Source organism: Bufo bufo, chromosome 1, assembly GCF_905171765.1.
Source record: "Bufo bufo chromosome 1, aBufBuf1.1, whole genome shotgun sequence".
NCBI lineage: Eukaryota > Metazoa > Chordata > Amphibia > Anura > Bufonidae > Bufo > Bufo bufo.
In genome coordinates this window covers 796,976,958-796,999,348 of record NC_053389.1, presented here as the reverse complement: position 1 = coordinate 796,999,348, position 22,391 = coordinate 796,976,958, and the positions used below count along the sequence as shown (strand labels likewise).

At 45.0% G+C, this 22,391-nt stretch overlaps 1 protein-coding gene across 1 annotated transcript in view; it reads right to left on the bottom strand.

Annotated features, from left to right (window-relative positions):
* Window positions 1-1,832: 1,832 nt before the first annotated feature.
* LOC120986498 (complement C3-like) overlaps window positions 1,833-22,391 on the bottom strand; it is a 445,179-nt gene continuing 424,620 nt past the window's right edge. The window contains exons 43-44 of the mRNA XM_040415121.1: window positions 11,325-11,460; window positions 1,833-2,045 (exon numbers count right to left, since the gene is read on the bottom strand). Coding sequence (XP_040271055.1) covers window positions 1,904-2,045; window positions 11,325-11,460 — 278 coding nt within the window. The 3' untranslated portion in view covers window positions 1,833-1,903. The remainder of the gene's footprint in view (window positions 2,046-11,324; window positions 11,461-22,391) is intronic.

Here is a 22,391-nt window from a genome sequence, read left to right as displayed (position 1 = left end):
GCCAGTGGGAGCTCCTGCGTGACACCTGACATTTGCTCAGGTCATTTGAAGAGGCCACTTTATTTGTCAGTCACCAGGACTACGGGATGAACAATGTCATTCCACTCCTTCACATCCTGGAGCAGATGCTGATAAATCTGGCTGGCCAGGGGGCAGGAGACGTGGCACCTACATCTCACGGCCAGCTGAGCCCTGTGGGGGCTGAACTGGTTGAGTAGGAGAACATTCACGGACTGCTCAAAAGATAGGATCCGTTTTTTGCGGGGTTTTCATATGAAGGATCAGAAGAAAGGCAAAATAAACTGTGATGTCAACACAAACTTACTGCTGACACCCTCTTCACTCTGTCATGGAGGCACTACTTGTTTTAGCGTGCAACAGAACAGGTTCTGTAGAAATCTGTGTGGAATCAGCTTGACCCCTTATGCAGTTGCCACCCCCCCACTCCATAACTGGGCCACTATGTTGACTCCTTATGTGGTTGCCACCCTCCCCACTCTGTAACTGGGCCACTATGTTTACTCCTTATGCAGTTGCCACCCTCAACACTCTGTGACTGGGACACTATGTTTACTCATTATTCGGTTGCCACCTCACCACTCTAACTGGGCCATTGTGTTGACTCCTCATGCGGTTGCCACCCTCCCCACTCTGGGACTAGGTCACTGTGATGACTCCTCTTGCAGTTACCATTCTCACTACTCTGTGACTGGGCCATTGTGTTGACTCCTCATGTGGTTGCCACCCCCTCCCCACTATGTGACTGGGCCACTGTGTTGACTCCTCATCCGGTTGCCACCCCCTCCCCACTATGTGACTGGGCCATTGTGTTGACTCCGCAAAGTGGGGTGGGTGGCAACCGCATGAGATGGGGCCACTTGTGGTGCTTTTTGGCCTTGTTGACATCACAATTTATTTTACCCTTCTTCTGACCTGTCAGAAGGATAAAAAAAATTAAAAACACAACAGATCCTGTTTTTGGAGAATCCGTGAGACCTGTCTCCCACTGTCCCTATTTTGCATCAGGATATGCTCATGTTTTGGAAGCCAAAAGCAGGAGTGGGCATAAAACACAGAAGACATGCAAACTTTCCAATCACGTGTCAAGTCTTCTTTGGATCCAATACTGATGGATTACTGACCAAATGCTGACCATGTGAAGCTCGGATGCTCAAAAGATAGGATCCGTTTTTTGGGGGGTTTTCTTGTGAAGGATCAGAAGAAGGGCAAAATAAACAGTGACATCAACACAAACTTATTGCTGACACCCTCTTCACTCTGTCCCCACTACTTGTCTCAGCGTGTAACAGAAAAGGTTCTATAGAAATCTATGTGGAATCAGCTGATGACGATGTAAAAAGAAGTGCGCTCTTTCACACTATAGTAGAATCTTGGGCCACTGCACAGTTCTTTATACCTGACGCTAACATTCACACTTGAGTTATTTGGTCAGTTTTGGCCCGTAAGTGACCAAATTAGTGAAGTATGAAGCGATTCTAAGAGCGACGCCTGTCAGCTGCGTGTCATACTGACTCACAGTATTGTTTCACTACCACAGTGAACTAGTTATGTATGTTTCTGCAATGCACAGTGTTGTACACCAATATACAGGCTCTCAGCAGCTGGGAAATGACAGATTTTTAACGTGCTTCATCACAAGTAAATTCAGATCAAATTTTTGGGGAAAATTCGGCAAAGCGTCCGAATTGAATTTTTTAAAACTTTGCTCATCTCTAGTCTTCACTTGCCAAATATTAGCATATGTATTGGGGAATGTATTGGGAAATGCAGGTCATGAATAATAAATATACGTGATGTAAAGCCTTTGAGAATGTTTTTTGATGTATTTATTCTTAGCACATAAAACAAGAATATGAAACTGGGAATATGGGGCCAGAAAAATTTAACTGGTACATCCACGGACATCCATCTCATCGATAAACCGGAAGAGTTCATCACAGAGGTTTTTGAACTCAGCTTTCTGGCAATCTCGGTTATTTGGCCAGATCTCAATCCAAGTGTCCTTGGTTATCATGTAGGCATATCTGTTGGGGAACCAAAATCATCAGTTTAGGACAAGTCCAGAATATCTAGGTAAAGGCATTAGTCTTTTCTCTCTGTATTCTCTGTATTCTACTATGTACACGTTTATCTTGTCCAGTGTAATGACCAATAGAAACCCATGGGACCTGATGGTGATCAAAATGTCCTTTATCAATGGTTAATGGGGTATTGCAATGTTATAATGTGATGGCGTATAGCTAGGATTGGAAAGAGCCTGACCTCTTGGTCAATCATTGATCCTGAGAATGAAGGAGCCACAATACTAGGTCCCCTTCAAAGTTTCCCCAGCAAAGCAGCTCTCCTGGTTAAGGATGAATGCACAAAACCGTGTTCCGCGGCTGTGAACGATCCGTGGTATCCCGGCCTGGATTCCCAGCTGACAGCAGGAGCGCACGGCGTCATTGGTTGCTATGACGCCGTGCACTTCATGCAGCCGCTGCACTACAGTAATACACTCGTATAGATCATACGAGTGTATTACTGTAGCGCAGCGGTGGCATGAAGCGCACGGCAGCATAGCAACCAATGACGCCGTGCGCTCCTGCTGTCAGCTGGGAATCCAGGCCGGGATACCACGGACCGCTCGCGGCCGTGGAACACGGCCGTGTGCATTCGGCCTAATAGTGATGAGCGGCAGGGGTCATATTTGAATTCACAATATTTTGCGAATATTTTGTAGAATATTCGTAGAATTTTCACGAATTCGAATATTCATTATATTCTACAATTTTTTTACTCGAAAAAGGTAATGATCACATAATATACGAATATTACGCGATAAATACAGGTGTGGGTCAAAAATTAATATATAGCACTATAGAATTTAGTGTTATATATTTGTTTTTTAGAATATTTGTCTTTTTTTTTTCCAACTGAAGTCATGATTTCTCCCTGCTTAACTAACTTAAAGAGGACCTTTCACTAGAATAAAACATCTAAACTAAGTATGCTGACATGGAGAGCGGCACCCAGGGATCTCCCTGCACTTACTATTATACCTGGGCGCCACTCCGTTCTCCCGGTATAGCCTCCGGTATCTTCATAGTTAGGCTCCACCCAGGGGAACCTGCCGGCATCTCATTCTCTCATGCTGTAGCGCTGGCCAATCGCAGCGCTCAGCTCATAGCCTGAGAGAAAAAAAAGCCTCTCAGGCTACAAGCTGAGAGCTGCGATTGGCCAGCGCTACAGCATGGGAGAATGAGACGCCGGCAGGTTCCCCTGGGTGGAGCCTAACTATGAAGATACCGGAGGCTATACCGGGAGAACGGAGAGGCGCCCAGGTATAATAGTAAGTGCAGGGAGATCCCTGGGCGCCGCTCTCCATATCTGTATAGTTCGTTTAGATGTTTTATTCTAGTGAAAGGTCCTCTTTAAGCAGGGAGGAATCATGACTTATACGAATATTCAAAAAAACTAATATAGTGCTATATATTTGTTTTTTCGAATATTCGTAATATTCTAAAACAAGAATATATAGCAATATAGTGAATATTTTATAAAAACAAATTGTCATGGTCTTACCTGCTTGCTGCTCTCCTTCGTTTGACATGTGCTGGCGGCCATCTTGGGTCCTGGGTTTCTTGTAGCCTTCCACCCTGCGGCTCCTCCTTTCCCTGGGAGGAGCTGGATGCCTAGCTCATATATATAGGAGGTCTGTGGCTTCAGTTCCTTGCTTGGTCCTCTTGTGTTCACATGCTTCTAAGACTGCTGCTGCTTCTGGTTCCTGATCCTGGCTTCGTCTGACTACCCTGCTGGTTCCTGATCCTGGCTTCGTCTGACTACCCTGCTGGTTCCTGATCCTGGCTTCGTCTGACTACCCTGCTGGTTCCTGATCCTGGCTTCGTCTGACTACCCTTCTGGTTCCTGACCTCTGGCTTCGCAAAGACTCTGCTCGGTTTCACCATCCGTTTGGACTTTTGCTTTACAGCTTTATTTTCAATAAAGCCTTCTTATTTTCACTCTTCTCTTGTTGTACGTCTGGTTTATGGTTCCGTGACACAAATGTAGAGCAATTTAGCTAATATAGTGCTATAATTTTTTTTCTATAGATTTCATTTTTTCCCAATCTGAACCTCAGATGAGAAAAAAAATGACAACTATTAGACAAAGAAGATTATAGCACTATATTAGCTAAATTGCTCTATATTCATTTTTTTAAAATATTTGATATATTCTTGTTTTAGAATATTACGAATATTCGAAAAAACAAATATATTAGTTTTTTCGAATATTTTTAATATTCTAAAACAAGAATATATAGCAATATAGTGAATATTCTGGAAAAAAAAGAGCAATTTAGCTAATATAGTGCTATAATCTTTTTTTTTTAATAGTTGTAATTTTTTTCCAATCTGAACTTCAGATGAGAAAACAATTGCAACTATTAGACAAAGAAAATTATAGCACTATATTAGCTAAATTGCTCTATATTCGTTTTTTTTTTCGAATATTCGCTATATTACAATATATATTCTTGTTTTAGAATATTACAAATATTCTAAAAAACAAATATATTCGATATAGTGCTATATATTCGTTTTTTAGAATATTCATCATTTTTCCCATCTAAAGTCATGATTCCTCCTTGCTTAAGTTGCTTGTGGGCCAATGACTCATTGGCCCACAAGTAAAAAGAAGGGAGGAAATATTTTTAGTAGTGATGAGCGGCAGGGGCAATATTTGAATTTGTGATATTTCGCGAATATTTGGGCGAATAGTCGCCATATATTCGCAAATTTGAGAATTCGTTATCTCCAGTCATTACTTTCTTGATTGCGGAAATCGGCAATTGAAAAATTCATGATAAAAATTTGCATTACGAAAATTCGCCATCAACACTACGCCTAAAGTCAAAGATACTGCAGCCTTCTCATTGGCCCACAAGCTAGAAGCAGGTACTGATGTGTACTGATTTAAAAAAAAATCTCGAATATTCGAAATTACGAATATATATCACTATATTCTAAATATTTGTGAATTCTCAAAGTGCCGATATTCGCAATAAAAATTCGCAATTCGAAGATTCGTAATCAACACTACTGGTTAACCAACTGTGCAGGGAACTACACCTGACCACATTTACCTCCATAAACGTTTACCATGCAGCCCTTAAATTCTCAAGATCAGTTTAGATCCAAGAGGTCAGATCTGTACCAATCATAAAGTGATGGCAAATCCTAACAACATGCCATTACTCTACAAGAGTGGAATATTCTTTTAACCCCTTGAGGACTGTGCCTTTTAGGCCTGTTTGCTTTCCATTGGTCATAAAAAAATTTTTTACTGTTAGGTATTGCCTTACCGCTGTGTGTGTACTAATAGTCTCTATGTCTGCCTCTGGACATCTTTATTCTCATGGGTCCACCGTTCCATGTTCTTAAAGACGTTTTCCCACCTTATTTACTAATAAACAGCCTTTATAAGAAAAGCTAGTAATATACTTAGTCTTCTGAAGTTGCAAGGATCAACCACTCGGAAATATGGTCACATGTTCTGAAAATCCAGCTTCCGCTAACAAGTTATGTCCTTTACCAGATTCCCGCCTGGGCGCTGAAGGGTATATCACTTCTGCTGTGGACAGGACCAGAACTTTTCCTCTGCCTAGTCGTGTGTAGATGAGATGAATTCAGCAGTATACACATGCACCGGTGAGAGTGATAGTTCTGGTCCCATGGGCGTCTCTAGGTTAAAACATTCATGTTTTGTCCCAGGCCCCCGAATGTACTGCCTGCTGGACACATACAGTATGACAAGTGAATACCTGCGCTGCAGCACTACCACACTGAATCATTTGCCCAGGGCCCCCTGCTCAGCTGGTCCATAGATAATGAAAAAACAAGGGTGACTTCTGACCAGGTGATCTGTGCTAGAGGAATAGCTCAGTGGTGGAGAAGGACCTGCAATGATGTCACAGTCATTAGTGGCGGAGCTCAGCTGTGAAGAGGAGAACTAGTGGAGAAGAACCTGTGATGTCTTCTGTGACATGAGGAGAGGTAAGTGGAAGGGATAGATTCAGTGTGAGAGCCAGAGGAATGCTGGGAGTTGTAGTTCTCCTCCTCTCTCTAAACTGCTTGGTTGAGGGAGTGATGTTATTTACAAGGGACTGTATGTTAGGGCTGAAGGGAGGGTGTTAGATACATGGGAAGGGATGTTATTTACATAGGACTGTATGTTAGGGCTGAAGGAAGGGATGTTAGATACATGGGAAGGGATGTTATTTATATAGGACTGTATATTGGAGGGGCTGTAGGGAGGGGAGTGATGTTATTTACATGGGACTGTATATTGGAGGGGCTGTAGGGAGGGGAGTTATGTTATTTACATTGGACTGTATGTTGGAGAGTCTGAAGGGAGGGGAGTGATGTTATTTACATGGGACTGTATATTGGAGATGGCTGGGGGAAGGAGTGATATTATTTACATTGGACTGTATGTTGGAAGGATGAAAGGAGGGGAGTGATGTTTTTTTACATGGGACTGGCAATGTTATTTAGGCTACATGCACACAAACGTGAAGAAATATCCTTGTGATGGCAGTTTACGCAGCGTCCATCGCGCAGCCATTTTTATAACCAATTGCAGTCTATGCGGCTATTTTTGTTTTTTAAATAAATAGCAGCTAACAAGAAATAGTACATGTCCCATTTTCGGCCGTGAAATCAATTCGACCATACTTAACGGCCGTTTAGACAGGTACAGTGGGAATAAATGACAAAAAAATAAAAAAAATACTCATCCAAGGGGCGGGGACACTGACTCCTCATTGGATGCAGCAGGACCTGCGCTCCCAGCGCGATTCACACAATCGTGTCAGGTCTTGCTGCATCCAGTGAGGAGCGAGTGTCCCCGCGCGTGAAAGTGGATGAGGTAGGGGGTTTTTTCGCAGTCAAAAGAAAATGTTGTGGGGCACATTATTAATTCTGGGGGCCACTATGAGGGACATAACGAGGGACATAATTAATGATGGGGACCACCATGAGGAACATTATGAGGGACACTATGAGGGATATAATTAATGCTGGGGGCCACTATGAGGGACATTATTAATTTTAGGGGCCACTATGGGGGACATTATCAATGCTGGGGCCACTATAGGGGACATTATTACTGCCGGGGTCCACTATGGGGAACATTATTAATGCTGGGGTTTACAATGGGGGACATTATTAATGGTTGGGGCCACTATGGGGGACATTATTACGGCCGGGGTCCACTATGGGGAACATTATTAATGCTGGGGTTTACTATAGGGGACATTATTAATGGTTGGGCCCACTATGGGGGACATTACTACTGCTGGGGGTTACTATGGGGGACATTATTAATGATTGGGGCCACTATAGGGGACATTATTACTGCCGGGGTCCACTATGAGGAAAATTATTAATGCTGGGGGTCACTATGGGGGGCATTACTACTGCTGGGGGGCACTATGGGGAACATTATTAATATTGGGGGTCACTATGGGGGGCATTACTACTGCTGGGGGGCACTATGGGGAACATTATTAATATTGGGGGTCACTATGCGGGACATTATTTATGCTGCAGGCCAATATTGGGGCATTATTTACAATTGGGGTCATTATGGGGGATTGGGATGAGCCAATTAAATTCATCAGTTTTTTCATCTGGATGCACAAATTGTTAGAAAATGACCATAAAAAAGCTGGCAGTACGTCTGCTTATAACGGCCTTCTTTTTTTTACATTTATGTACATGTAGCCTTACATGGGACTGTATGATGGAGGTGATGCTTCTTACATGGGACTGCATGTTGGAATGGCTGGGGCATTATAATTTCTGAGGGCACTACAGGGAGGATTATAACTATAGGGGGCTCTGCAGGGGGGGGGCATTATAAATACAGGGGACATTATCGGGGTCCTGATTGCTAAGGGGCTCTATAGGAGTGCTTATACATTGGGGGCTGTGGACACTTTCATACCACTGGGGGAACAACAGGGGGGCCTTATTTCTACTGGGGGCTCTGTGAGGGTATTATTATTACAGGAGGGCTCTTCTACTAATAGAGGCACTCTTGTGGAGCATTATCACGGTTGGGGGTGCTGTAGGGGGTAGTATTACTAATGAGGGCATTCTAGAAGGGAATTACTAGTGGTGGGACTATGAGAAGCACTATTACTGTGGGGGGGGGGCTATCTGTTTGGCACTATTTGTTCAGGATAGTATTTGAGGGTATTGGGGGGCACAGCGAGCAGCAGGATAACACTGTTGGGACTCGAGGATGGGGGATGATGATAGAAATGTGAGGACGCTAAGGCTACTTTCACACTAGCGTTTTGGCTTTCCGTTTGCGAGATCCGTTTCAGGGCTCTCACATTTGGTCCAAAACGGATCAGTTTTGTCCTAATGCATTCTGAATGGAAAAGGATCCGCTCAGAATGCATCAGTTTGCCTCCGACCAGTCACCATTCCGCTCTGGAGGCTGCCTGCAGCGTTTTGCTGTCCACCAGACGAATCGGAGCCAAACGGATCCATCCTGGCACACAATGTAAGTCAATGGGGACGGATCCGTTTTCTCTGACACAATTTGGCACAATAGAAAACGGATCCGTCCCCCATTGACTTTCAATGGTGTTCAAGACGGATCCGTCCTGGCTATAGAAGACATAATACAACCGGATCCGTTCATGACAGATGCATATGGTTGTATTATTGCAACAGAAGCGTTTTTGCAGATCCATGACGGATCCGCAAAAAACGCTAGTGTGAAAGTAGCCTCAGAGACGAGGCGCGGCTGAAAGACGTTGTCCAGACCGAATGGAGAAGATGAAAGAAATAGTCTGCATCAGAGGAGACGTCACCTGGGAGGCCCTGGATGTGAGAGGTATGTGCTGCTGTATTCTCCTGTATGTTTGATAGTGTCTATGCAGCAGGTAAAGAAAGTAAGGCTGAGTTCACATCACCGTTTAGCTTTCCGTTCTTCTGATCGGTCAGAAGAGAGAGAGAAGAAAAAAAAACTGGATCCTGTAAAAAAAACGGATCCTGTTGCATCAGTTGTCATCTATTTGAGCAATTTCCGTCTGAGATCCATTTTTTAGACGGGGAAAAAGAAGTCCTGCATGCAGGACTTTTGTTTCTGTCTAAGGCTACTTTCACACTTGCGTTAAAGTTTTCCGGTATTGAGTTCTGTCCTAGGGGCTTAATACCGGAAAAAAACGAATCAGTTTTATCCTAATGCAATCTGAATGGAGAGCAATCTGTTCAGTATGCATCAGGATGTCTTCAGTTCAGTCCCTCTTACAGCATACTGCAGTATTTTCTCCCTCCAAAATTCCAGAACACTTGCCGAAATGCCGGATCCGGCATTATTTTCCATTGAAATGCATTAATGCCGGATATGGCACCAGGCGTTCCGGCAAAACGGATCCAGTTTTCTGGTCTGCGCATGCACAGACCTTTAAAAATGAAAAAAAATATATATCGGATCTGTTTTTCCAGATGACACCGCAGAGACGGATCCGGTGTTTCAATGCATTTGTTAGACGGATCCGCATACGGATCCGTCTACAAATGCTATCCGTTTGCACACGGATTTCCAGATCCGGCAGGCAGTTCCGGCGATGGAACTGCCTGCTGGATCTTCACAACGCTAGTGGGAAAGTACCCTAAAAAAACAGATCTCAGACACAAATGGCTAAAACTGATGCAACAGAATCCGTTTTTTTACAGGATCCCGTTTTTTTTTTTCTCTCTCTCTTCTTCTAACAGATCAGAAGAACGGAAAGCTAAACGGCGATGTGAACTCAGCCTTATTTTCTTTACCTGCTGCATAGACACTATCAAACATACAGGAGAATACATCAGCACATGCCACTCACATCCAGGGCCCACAGGTGACGTCCAGACCGAATGGAGAAGATGAAAGAAAATGTCTACATCAGAGGAGACAACGTCTTTCAGCAGCGCCTCGTCTCTGCAGAGTGTGACACACAGACATCTTAGCGTCCTCACATTTCTGTCATCATCCCCCATCCTTGAGTCCCAACAGTGTTATCCGGCTGCTCGCTGTGCCCCCCAATACCCCCAAATACTATCCTGAACAAATAATAGTGCCAAACAGATAGCCCCGCCCCCCCCCCCCCCCCCCCCCCCCACAGTAATGGTGCTCCTCATAGTCCCACCAATAGTAATTCCCTAAGGCTACTTTCACACTAGCGTTTCTATTTTCCGGTATTGAGATCCGTCATAGGGTCTCAATACCGGAGAAAAAAACGCTTCCGTTTTGTCCCCATTCATTGTCAATGGGGACAAAACGTAACTGAACAGAACAGAATGCTCCAAAATGCATTCCGTTCAGTTTGGTTGCGTTCTTATACCGGAGAGCAAACTGCAGCATGCTGCGGTTTTCTTTCAGTCATGGGATGCGGAGCAAGACTCTGACACAATAGAAAATGGATCCGTCCCCCATTGACGTTCAGTGGAGTTCATGACGGATCCGTCTTGGCCATGTTAAAGATAATACAACCGGATCCGTTCATAACGGATGCAGATGGTTGTATTATCAGCAACGGAAGCGTTTTTGCTGAACCCTGCCGGATCAATCAAAAACGCTAGTGTGAGAGTAGCCTAACATGTCTTTAGTGCTAGTGCGGGCAGGGGACGTCGACTGGGGCCATATGCATTGGGGCTTATACCCTGGATCTTTTGAGACCCTAGCAACCCCCCTGTCTGGTCCCATCAAAAGTGGAAGCGACATCTCATCCATAGCCTAAGGCCTCATGCACACGACCGTAGTTCAGGTCCACATCCGAGCCGCAGTTTTGGCGGCTCGGATGCGGATCCATTCACTTCAATGGGGCCGCAAAAGATGCGGACAGCACTCCCTGTGCTGTCCGCATCCGTTGCACCGTTCGGTGGACCAGCCTCAAAAAATATAGCATGTCCTATTCTTGTCCGTTTTGCGGACAAGAATAGGCATTTCTACAATGGGCCGCCCATTCCGCAAATTGCGGAAGGCACACGGGCGGCTTCCGTTTTTTGCGGATCCGTGGTTTCCATACCGCAAAAAACTGCACGGTCGTGTGCATGTAGCCTAAGCCAGAAACCTGATACAAGACGTGATGTTGCCAGAAGACAGATTTTCAGAAGACTGGGTTCCCAAACTGCCAATTCAAGCACCTTCTGAACGGCAAGTATGTAACTCATTTTCTCCACAGGTGTGTTATATGTAATTAATGAGGGATCTGTTAGATCCCAGAAAACCCCTTCAATTCACAAGTTTTTACTATCACTTACCCATCCGCAGTATTCCACAGATCTTTGCTCACTCCCCAGATCACATAGTCTTTGCCTTCCTCCAAGTTTAAGGCTTTGTTACATTTAGCATGGCTGATAAAATTGCGTTTCTGATTGGCAACGCCTACATCCGTACCTAGAAACGGAAAATTGGAATATAGTAGGATCTAAAAGCAGCCTACATCCAGTAAACAGTTTGGCCTCAAATAGACAGAATAGGAGTATAATATTAATACCACTGTAGGAGAGATAGACACAATCTGCACTTATTACAGATGAGCAAATCAATTCTAAAAATTCATAAACTTGACATAGATTTTTCAAAAAGTTCTGATTCCTATGAACCAGAATTTTGTGTGATGAGAGAAAGTCTCATTCTGTGGATTTAATATTGCTTGTTTTTTACTGCAGAATACAATAAGACTCAACCTTTTCTCAAAACTTGATCTTTTTTATGTAACACCTCATTCACACGTCAGTGATTCACAAACGTGTGCTGTACGTGTTCCACATGGACAGGCCACAGATCCATTTATTTGAACGTGTGTGTTCAGACATCAGTGTTTCATCACAATCCGAGGTTCAGTTTTTTTTAGCACAAATGTATTTCCTATCTTGATCCGTGTTCCCGGATCACTCACGCCAATTATAGTCAATGAGTCAGTGAAAAACACGGTTGTCATCTGTGTTGCATCCGTGTTTCATGGATTATTAGGAAGAGATTTTTATTAAAATTATTTTTCACCTGTGCAGGGTCAGTGAAACACGGATGGCACACAGACAGCAAAAAACGGACACACGGACCCAACATAAATCCTTTATGGACATCTTTACGGATACATCACTGACCACCCTCTCACGTATTTGAGCACAGACATGGCCATGTGAATGAGGCTTAAAGGGGTTGTCTCATGACAAACAATGGGGGCATATCGCTAGGATATGCCCCCATTGTCTTTAGGGTTAGCGGTGGGACCCGCACCTATATCGAGAACGGAGCCCCGAAAGTGAATGAGGGTGCACTGCGCATGTGCAGCTCCCTCCATTCATTTTGTATGGGGCTGCCGAAAATAGCAGAACACTGGCTCAGCTATTTCCGTCGAGCCCATAGGAGTGAAAGGGAGCGCTGGCCGATCATGCGTGGTGCGCTCCCATTCACTTCTATGTAGAGCCGGCCAGCGGTCGGACCCGGACATATAAGAGAATGGGGGCATATCCTAGCAATATGCCCCCATTGTCTATGATTAGAGATGAGCGAATCGAAGCCTAAGGCCTTGACAAAGTGGAATTCGATCCGAATTTCCGGAAAAATTCAATTCGCACTGAATCCAAATTTTCTCACCCTTCACATTTTTTCCATAAATGGCTGCTGCACATGTTAGGACATGGAGCAAAGAACTCTGGGAACAAGGGATCACCCACAATGCCATGCATGCAGCCAATCAGCAGCCAGCCCTGTGAGGTCACAGCCCTATAAATAGCCTCAGCCATCTTGGATTCAGCAATTTTCCAGTGTACTTAGTGCAGGGGAGACGTTAGCAGGCGCTAGGGACAGTGTTAGAAAATACTTGAAAACTTTTATTTTGCTGAATAGAAGTTCAGGGAAAGGGCATTAGAAGTGTAGGGAAAGGATAGGGAGGAATTATTCCACACTAGAACAGGGTCCAATAGGGGAGTGTACAGCCTGGGTAATAGGAACAATCCTATTACACCTTGCTGCACTGACTGGGGATCCGAATTGCCATTATACTGCTGCTTTCAGGTTTACAATAGATGATACCTCTGTAATTTCAGCAAACCGTTCTTATTATTGGGGTGCAAGTGCTGTGTGATACAGCCATTAACAGGGTTTATTACAAGGAAATATCTGTACCTCTTATTAGCCGTTCAGTGGTGCAGTTATATGTTCTAAAGCCTTTTTTGTGGTGTATTAGTGGGGAAAAAAGGGCTTATTTGCCATTGTGTGGTGAAGTGACAAAATTACATCCTTTTTTGGCGTGTATTAGTAGGGAAAAAAAGTGTTATTAGCAGTTCGGCGGTGCAGTTATATGTTCTGAAGTCTTTTTTGGGGTGTATCAGTGAAAAAAAAAAAGGCTTATTTGCTGTTGTGCGGTGCAGTTACAGTATATGTTCTAAAGCCTTTTTTGGGTGTATCAGTGGAAAAAAAAAGGGCTTATTTGCTGTTCAGCGGTGCAGTTATACGTTTTAAAGCCTTTTTTGGGGTGTATCAGTGGAACAAAAGGCTTATTTGCCGTTGTGCTGTGCAGTTACAGTATATGTTCTAAAGCCTTTTTTGGGGTGTATCAGTGGAACAAAAGGCTTATTTGCCGTTGTGCTGTGCAGTTACAGTATATGTTCTAAAGCCTTTTTTGGGTGTATCAGTGGAAAAAAAAGGGCTTATTTGCTGTTCAGCGGTGCAGTTATACGATTTAAAGCCTTTTTTGGGGTGTATCAGTGGAAAAAAGGGCTTATTTGCCATTGTGCGGTGAAGTGACAAAATAAGCCTTTTTTGGGGTGTATCAGTGGAAAAAAAAGGGCTTATTTGCTGTTCAGCGGTGCAGTTATACGTTTTAAAGCCTTTTTTGGGGTGTATTAGTGGAAAAAAATATAAGTTTGCCGTTCAGTGGTGCGGTTATATGCTCTAAAGCCTTTTTTGTGGTGTATTAGTGGGAAAAAAGGCTTATTAGTCTTTGTGTGGTGAAGTGACAAAATTACATCCTTTTTTGGCGTGTATTAGTAGGGAAAAAAAGTGTTATTAGCAGTTCAGCGGTGCAGTTATATGTTCTGAAGTCTTTTTTGGGGTGTATCAGTGGAAAAATAAGGGCTTATTTGCTGTTCAGCGGTGCAGTTATACGTTTTAATACCTTTTTTGGGGTGTATTAGTTGAAAATAAAAAGGCTTGTTAGCCGTTGTGTGGTGTAGTGAGAAAATAACAGCCTTTTTTGTGGTGTATTACTGGAAAAAAGAAAGTCTTATTAGCCGTTCAGTGGTGCAGTTATATGTTCTGAAGCCTTTTTTGGGGTGTATTAGTGGGAAAAAAAGGCTTATTAGCCTTTGTGCGGTGAAGTGACAAAATTACAGCCTTTTTTGGGGTGTATTGGTGGGAAAAAAAGGGCTTATTAGGCCCTTTGAAGATGAGCGTGTCCGGATTAGGTCCGTATGCGTTGCGGATGCATTCGGTGAAAACTGCACGATTTAGCAGGCAAAGTCATTCAGTTTTGCCAGCGATCGCGTGGGTACAATATGTTTTGATGCGTTTTGCACGCGCGTGATAAAAAACTGAATGTATACTAACAATATCTCTTAGCAACTATCCGTGAAAAACGCATCGCATCCACACTTGCTTGCGGATGTGATGCGATTTTCACGCAGCTTCATTCACTTCTATGGGGCCAGCGTTGCGTGAAAATCGCAGAATATAGAACATGCTGAGATTTTCTCGCAACGCACAAGTGATGCATGAAAACCCACGCACATGTACACAGCCCCATTAACAGGAATGGGTCCGGATTCTGTGCAGGCGCAATGCGTTCGTATCACGCATTGCTTCCACGTGGAATACTCGCTAGTATGAAAGGGGCCTTAGCCTTTGTGCGGTGAAGTGACAAAATTAGCCTTTTTTGGGGTGTATTAGTGGGGGAAAAAATGTGTTATTAGTAGTGTTGATCGAGCACCAAAGTGCTCTGGTGCTCGAATAGAACACATCGGGATGCTCGGGTGCTCTACAGAGCACCCGAGCACAATGGAAGTCAATGGGAGAACCAGAGCATTAAACCAGGCACCCCCTGCTCTGAAGAGGGGAGGGTGTCTGGTTCACAGGAAAAGGTCAGAAATTGATAGAAACACCACTGAAATGGTTCGGGAACAGCATGGGGAGGATGTCTGGATGCATCTTGGACTCCCAGGTCGCTGCTGGGAACGATGTTGTCCGAGTAGTACGCCACTTTTACAGACTGACAATAATACACACAAAGCCGAAGATAAAATCGATTTTAGAGGAAAAATTGTTAGGAAACATTCTTTCCTGTATATTTACTTGTATATAAAGTGCAAGTACTGCCAAAAATTACAAGGAAGAGGCACTCCGATACAACCTGTATATCACATAATGGAGGGCCTCATTCACATTGTGGTACAATTGTTCAGGTAGTGGGACTCCTACACTCACAAAGCCTATGCACTAAGTGAAAGGGCTGCTAAAAATTACAAGGAACCGGCACTCCAATATACCCTTTATTACACATAAAGGAAGGCATCATACACACCCTTGAAAAATTATGATTGATGGCCTGATGGTGACCCTCTAAAACATTAGGGGCGAGGGTCTGCTGCTGAGCTGACCCTCTAAAACAAGGGGCGAAGGCCTACTGCTGATCTGACCATCTAAAACATTAGGGGCGAGGGCCTGCTGGTGACCCTCTAAAACATTAGGGGTGAGGGTCTGCTGCTGAGCTGACCTTCTAAAACATTAGGGGCAAAGGCCTGCTGCTGATCTGACCATCTAAAATATTAGGGGCGAGGGCCTGCAGCTGAGCTGACCATCTAAAACATTAGGGCCGAGTGCCTGCTGCTGATCTGACCATTTAAAGCATTAGAGGCGAGGGCCTGCTGCTGATCCGACCATCTAAAACATTATGGGTGAGGGCCTGCTGGTGACCCTCTAAAACATTAGGGGTGAGGGTCTGCTGCTGAGCTGACCCTCTAAAACAAGGGACGAGGGCCTGCTGCTAATCTGACCATATAAAACATTATGGGCGAGGGCCTGCTGGTGACCCTCTAAAACATTAGGGGTGAGGGTCTGCTGCTGAGCTGACCTTCTAAAACATTAGCGGCGAGGGTCTATTGCTGAGCTGACCATCTAAAACATTAGGGGCAAGGGCCTGCTGGTGTCCCACTAAAACATTAGGGGTGACCCTCTAAAATATTAGGGGCGATGGCCTACTGCTGATCTGACCATCTAAAACATTATGGGCGAGGGCCTGCTGTTGACCCTCTAAAACATTAGGGGTGAGGGTCTGCTGCTGAGCTGACCATCTAAAACATTAGGGGTGAGGGCCTGCTGCTGATCTGACCATCTCAAACATTAGGGGCGAGGGCCTGCTGCTGAGCTGACCCTCTAAAACATTAGGAGTGAGGGTCTGCTGCTGAGCTGATCCTCTAAAACATTAAGGGTGAGGGTCTGCTGCTGTGCTCACCCGCTAAAACATTAGCAGAGAAGGCAGCCTAATAAGCATGTTGATATGATGGAGGAGGAGGAAGATTGAACCATATACCCTTTTTTGTGGTGGAAGAGGTGCATGGGAATACAGTGTATTCAATACACCATAAAAGCCAAATTTAAAGTGCCTTTATGTTCAGCCGCTTTCCTCTGGTGGAGTAGAGAAGTCAGGGGCAATCCAGGCCTTGTTCATTTTGATAAGAGTCAATCTGTCAGCATTTTCAGTTGACAGGCGGATGCGCTTATCAGTTATTATGCCCCCAGCAGCACTAAATACCCGCTCTGACAAAACGCTGGCTGCATGGCAGGCCAGCACCTTTAAGGCGTAGAGCGTCAGTTCGTGCCACGTGTACAGCTTGGACACACAATAGTTGTAAGGCACAGAGGGATCACTGAGGACACTGACACGGTATGCTACATACTCCTTCACCATCTTCCAAAACTTTTCCCTCCTTGTGACACTAGGTCGCGCATCAGGGTGAGGGTACTGGCGGGGCATCATTAAACTGTCCCAGGCCTTGGAGAGTGTTGCCCTGCTTTTGTTGGAACTGCTGTGTGTTCCCCTCATCTCCCCTCCACGGTTGCCCAAGGAACTACGTACTCTGCCGCCAGTGTTGTCAGCTTAAAATATTTTGGAGCAATTTATCCACAAGGACCTTCTGGTATTGCACCATTTTGCTAGTCCTCTCCACCATAGGAATGAGAGATGAGAAGTTCTCTTTGTCACGGCGGTCGAGAAGGGTGAACAACCAGTAATCGGTGTTGGCCAAAATGTATATAACATGAGGGTCACAGGAAAGGCTTCATAACGTAAAGTCAGCCATGTGTGCCAGAGTCCCAACAGACAAGACTTTGCTGTCCTCATCAGGAGGAGGACTTTCAATCTCCTCATGCTCTTCCTCCTGTTCAGCCCATCTACGCTGAAGCGATGGAATAAACCTGCTATGGGTACTACCCTCTGTAGCGGAGGCAACCACCTCCTGCTCTTCCTCCTCCTCATCATCATCCAATTCGCGCTGAGAAGACGAACTGAGGGTGGTCTGGCTATCACCCTGTGTACTGTCTTCCTCCATTTCCACCTTTTCCACATGCAAAGCGCCTGCCTTTATTGTGAGCAGCGAGCGTTTCAGTAGACACAGAAGTGGGATGCTTACGCTGATAATAGCGACATCGCCACTCACCATCTGTGTTGATTCCTCAAAGTTGTGTAAAACCTCACAGAGGTCAGACATTCATGCCCACTCGTCGCTTGTGAAGAGCGGAAGCTGACTGGAAAGGCGACGACCATGTTGCAGCTGTTATTCCACTACTGCCCTCTGCTGTTCAGAAAGCCTGGCCAACATGTTTAATGTGGAGTTCCAGCACGTGCTCACGTCGCACAACAGTCAACGAGCTGGCAATTGCAAGCGCTGCTGCAGCGTTGCCAGACTGACGGCAGCTGTAGATGACTTTCGGAAATGGGCACAAACGCTGCGCACCTTCACCAGTAGCTCTGGCAAATTGGGGTAGGTTTTGAGAAACCGCTGAACCACTAAGTTTAAGACGTGGGCTAGGCATGGTATGTGTGTGAGCTTGCCGAGCTCCAAAGCCGCCACCAAATTACGGCCATTATCAGACACAACCATGCCTGGTTGTAGGTTGAGTGGAGAGAGCCACAGCTCAATCTGGTCCCCAGAGCTCTGCAGCTGTGTGCTGTTTGTCACCTAAGCAAATTAGTTTCAGCACGGCCTGTTGCCGCTTCCCCACTGCAGTGCTACACTGCTTCCAGCTACTGACTGATGGCTAACTGGTGCTGCAAGATGAGAATTCAGAGGTGGAAGTGGAGGAGGAGAAGGGGAAGTTGCAGCCACTAATGTAGGTGGTGGCGGAAATAGTGATGGAAGTAGGGCCCGCATTCCTTGGCGTCGGAAGCACCTGTGCCATCCCAGGGTACAACTCGCTCCCGGCCTCCACAAAGTTCACCCGGTGTGCCGTCAGGGAAATGTAGTGTCCCTGTCCAAAAGCACTTGTCCATGTATCAGTCATTAAGTGGACCTTCCCAATAACTGCATTGGTCAGGGCACGTGTGATGTTACGGGACACATGCTGGTGTAAGGTGGGGACGGCACAATGGAAAAAATAGTGGTGGCTGGGGACTGAGTAACGAGGGACGGCCACTGCCATCAGGCTGTGGAAAGCCTCTGTGTCCACAAGCCTAAATGGCAACATTTCCAGGGCCAGCAATTTGGAAAGGTGCGCATTTAGTGCTATGGCCTGTGGGTGGGTGGTTTACCCCTGGCTGTGCTGAAGTTGGTGGTGAAGGTGTTACACTGACCAGATGAGGAGCCGGTAAATGATGAGGAAGCGGAGTAGGAGGAGGAAGCAAAAGTAGGCAAACTGAAGCGCCCTGCAATCCTCAGTGGTGGAAGGACATTCGCCAAATTGCTATCCCCCTCAGCCGCCTCTGCATTTACCCAGTGTGCTGTTATGGAGATATAACATCCCTGACCGTGCTTACTGGTCCACGTATCCGTAGTGAGGTACACCTTGCCACAGATGGCGTTGAGCAGTGCACACTTGATTTTGTCTCCCACTTGGTTGTGCAAGGAAAGGATGGCTCGCCTGAAAAAGTAGTGGCGGCTGGGCACGACGTACTGTGGGAAAGCCACCGCCATAAGGCCTTTAAAACTCTCCGTCTCCACCTGACGGAATGACAGCATTTCAAAGGCCAGTAATTTTGAAATGCTGGCATTCAGGGTTAGGGATCGCGGGTGGGTAGGGGGGTACTTCCTCTTCCTCTCTAGTTGTGGTTGTGGTGTTGCTGGCAGATCCTCTGTTTGCGGGGTGGCAGGTGGCATTGTCACTCCAGAGGTGGATGAAGAGGCTGAGACTGCAGCAGAAGAGGAAGCAGGAGGAGCCAGAGACCTTTCTTGGTTTTTGAGGTGTCTACTCCCATGTACTCATCTTGAAACATAAGTGGTTGGGCATCGGTGCACTCAATCTCTTCCACTTCTGGGGCAGGGCTAGGTGGATGGCCCTGGGAAACCCTGCTAACAGAGTCATCAAAAAGCAGAAGAGACTGCTGCATGACTTGGGGCTCAGACTGCTGATTTGCAAGGGGGTGAGGTGAAAGACTGATGGACATCGGCTGCAGGTGCCAACTCTGATCTTTCAGCAGGAGACTGGGTGGGAGACAATGTGAAGGAACTGGAGGCACTGTCAGCAACCCAATCTACTATCGCCTGTACTTGTTCAAGTCTCGCCATTCGTAGAGCCGCATTAGGCCCGACCAAATACCGCTGCAGGTTCTGTCGCCTACTCGCACCTGAAGAAGGGGTTTCACTTGTGCGTGTAGCTGGCACAGATCGACCACGTCCTCTCCCTGCAACAGGAGCTCCACCAGCAGCACCACGACCTGGGCCACGTCCATTATTTGACGCTCTCCTCATATTTATCAAATTTAGGATCTTGCCCTAAATGGGTGTTTAATTAATAGCAGAATAGAACGACAGTATGTAAAGGGTGTATCTTACACGCCCTGATCCAGACTAGGCCTCAATTAAAGATTTGTGCCCAAAATGGCAGTTTTTTAAATTATTGAATAGAACCACAGCATCTAAATGGTGCATCTCACACGTGCAGATCCAGACTAGGCCTCAATTAAATTTATTTGCCCAAAATGGCTGTATTTTAAATAACTGAATAGAATCACAGTATTTAAAGGCTGTATCTCACAATGACATATGCAGCAAAGGCTGCAAAATACAATTTTTTACCCGAAACGGGTGTTTGTTTAATAACTGAGTATGACAGCAGTAAATAACCCTTGAATATACCACACTATATAAATGGTGTATCTCACACGTGCAGATCCAGACTAGGCCTCAATTAAATTAGTTTGCCCAAAATGGCTGTATTTCAAATAACTGAATAGAACCACAGTATCTAAAGTGTGTATCTCACAATGACATATGCAGCAAAGGCTGCAAAATAAACTTTTTTCCCCAAACGGGTGTTTTTTTTAATAACTGAATATGACAGCAGTATATAACCCTTGAATTTCACACATGCTGATGCTGCAAGGCCAGAAAAATTGGGTATTTTGGCAAAAAATCCAGGATACTATGGCTGTATTTCTAGCTTAAATTGCACACTGACTAATCCAGATGTTGAATATGGCCAAAAAAGGTTGTTTTTTTTTCTAACAGAATATGATAGCTGTATATATTAAACTTGAATTTCACATGTGCAGATCTGTAAAATAGTGGATTATGCCAAAAAGGGTGTTTTTTAAAAACCCAGAAAATTATGGCTGTATTTCTAGCTTAAATTGCACACTGACTAATCCAGATGTTGTATATTGCCAAAAAAGTGTGTTTTTTTTGTAATAGAACATGAAAGCTGTAAATATTAAACTTGAATTTCACAAGTGCAGATCTGTAAAATAGTGGATTCTGCCCAAAAAGGGTGTTTTTTAAAAACCCTGAAAATTATGGCTGTATTTCTAGCTTAACTTGCACACTGGACTAATCTTGCAAATGCAAAAAAGGGTGATTTTTTAAAACCAGATTATTAGTGCAGTATTTCAAGCTTGGATTTGAATGTCACAAAAGCTGAACCTTGACAAAAGAGACTGGTTTCTTCTGTATATCTGTCTCAGCTACTATTCTGATGCTGCCACCCGCCTGATGCCACACATCTGATGCCAAGTGCTTCTTCTTACACCTACCATCATCAGCTGGTACTGTTATTGCCACCCACATCCCCACTCGGTGACTGGGTCACTCTGTGGTCTCCTGATGCTGCTGCCACATCACCACTATGTAATCTCCTGATGCTGCCGCCACATCAGCACTCTGTGGTCTCCTCATGCTGCTGCCACCAACACAATATGTCACTTTGCCACTCTGTGGACTCCTCATGCTGCTGCCACATCACTACTTTGTGGTCTTCACATGCTGCTGCCACCTCACCACTATATCACTGGGCCACTCTGTGGACTTCTGATGCTGTTCCCACCCTCCCCATTCCCTAACTGGGCTACTATTTTGCCTTTTTAGGCTAGTGGACATCATCATTTATTTGACCCTTCTTCTGGTCTGTCAGAAGGAAGGAAAAATGAGAAGCACAACGGATCCTGTCTATGTAGCAGCTGTAAGGCCTGTATGGCATGGTCCCTTTTTTGCATCAGAATTGGCTTATGATTTGGTAGCCAAAAGCAGGAGTGGGTACAAAACACAGAAGACATGCAAATATTCTATTCACGTGTCATCTCTGTTTTAGATCCACTGCTGTTTTTTTTTGGCTTTAGCAATACTGATGGATTACTGACCAAATGCTGACCGAGTGAAGACTGATGCTCAACAGACAGGATCCGTTTTTGGGGGGTTGTTGTTCTGACGGAACAGAGGAATGGCAAAATAATCAGTGACATCAACACAAACTTACTGCTGACACCCTCTACACTCTGTCGGGGGGCTCTACTTGTATGAGCGTTTAATAGAACAGGTTCTGTAGACATCTATGTGGAATCAGCTGACAACGGTGTAAAAGGAGTGCGCTTCTTCTTGGTGCTAACAGTGACCTGTAAGGCTGAGTTCACACTTGAGTTATTTGGTCAGTTTTGGCCCAGTAACTGCCCAAATAAGTGAAGTGTGCAGTGATTCTAAGAGCGACGCCTGTCATCTGTATGTCATACTGACTCACAGTATTGTTTCACTACTACAGCAGACTTCCTATGCGTGTTACTGCAAGGCAAAGTGTTCTACACCACTACACAGGCTCTCTGAAGCCAGAAAATAGCTGTTTTTTAACACGATTTGCCACAGATAAATTCGGATCGAATCGAATATTTTCAGAAAATTTGGCAA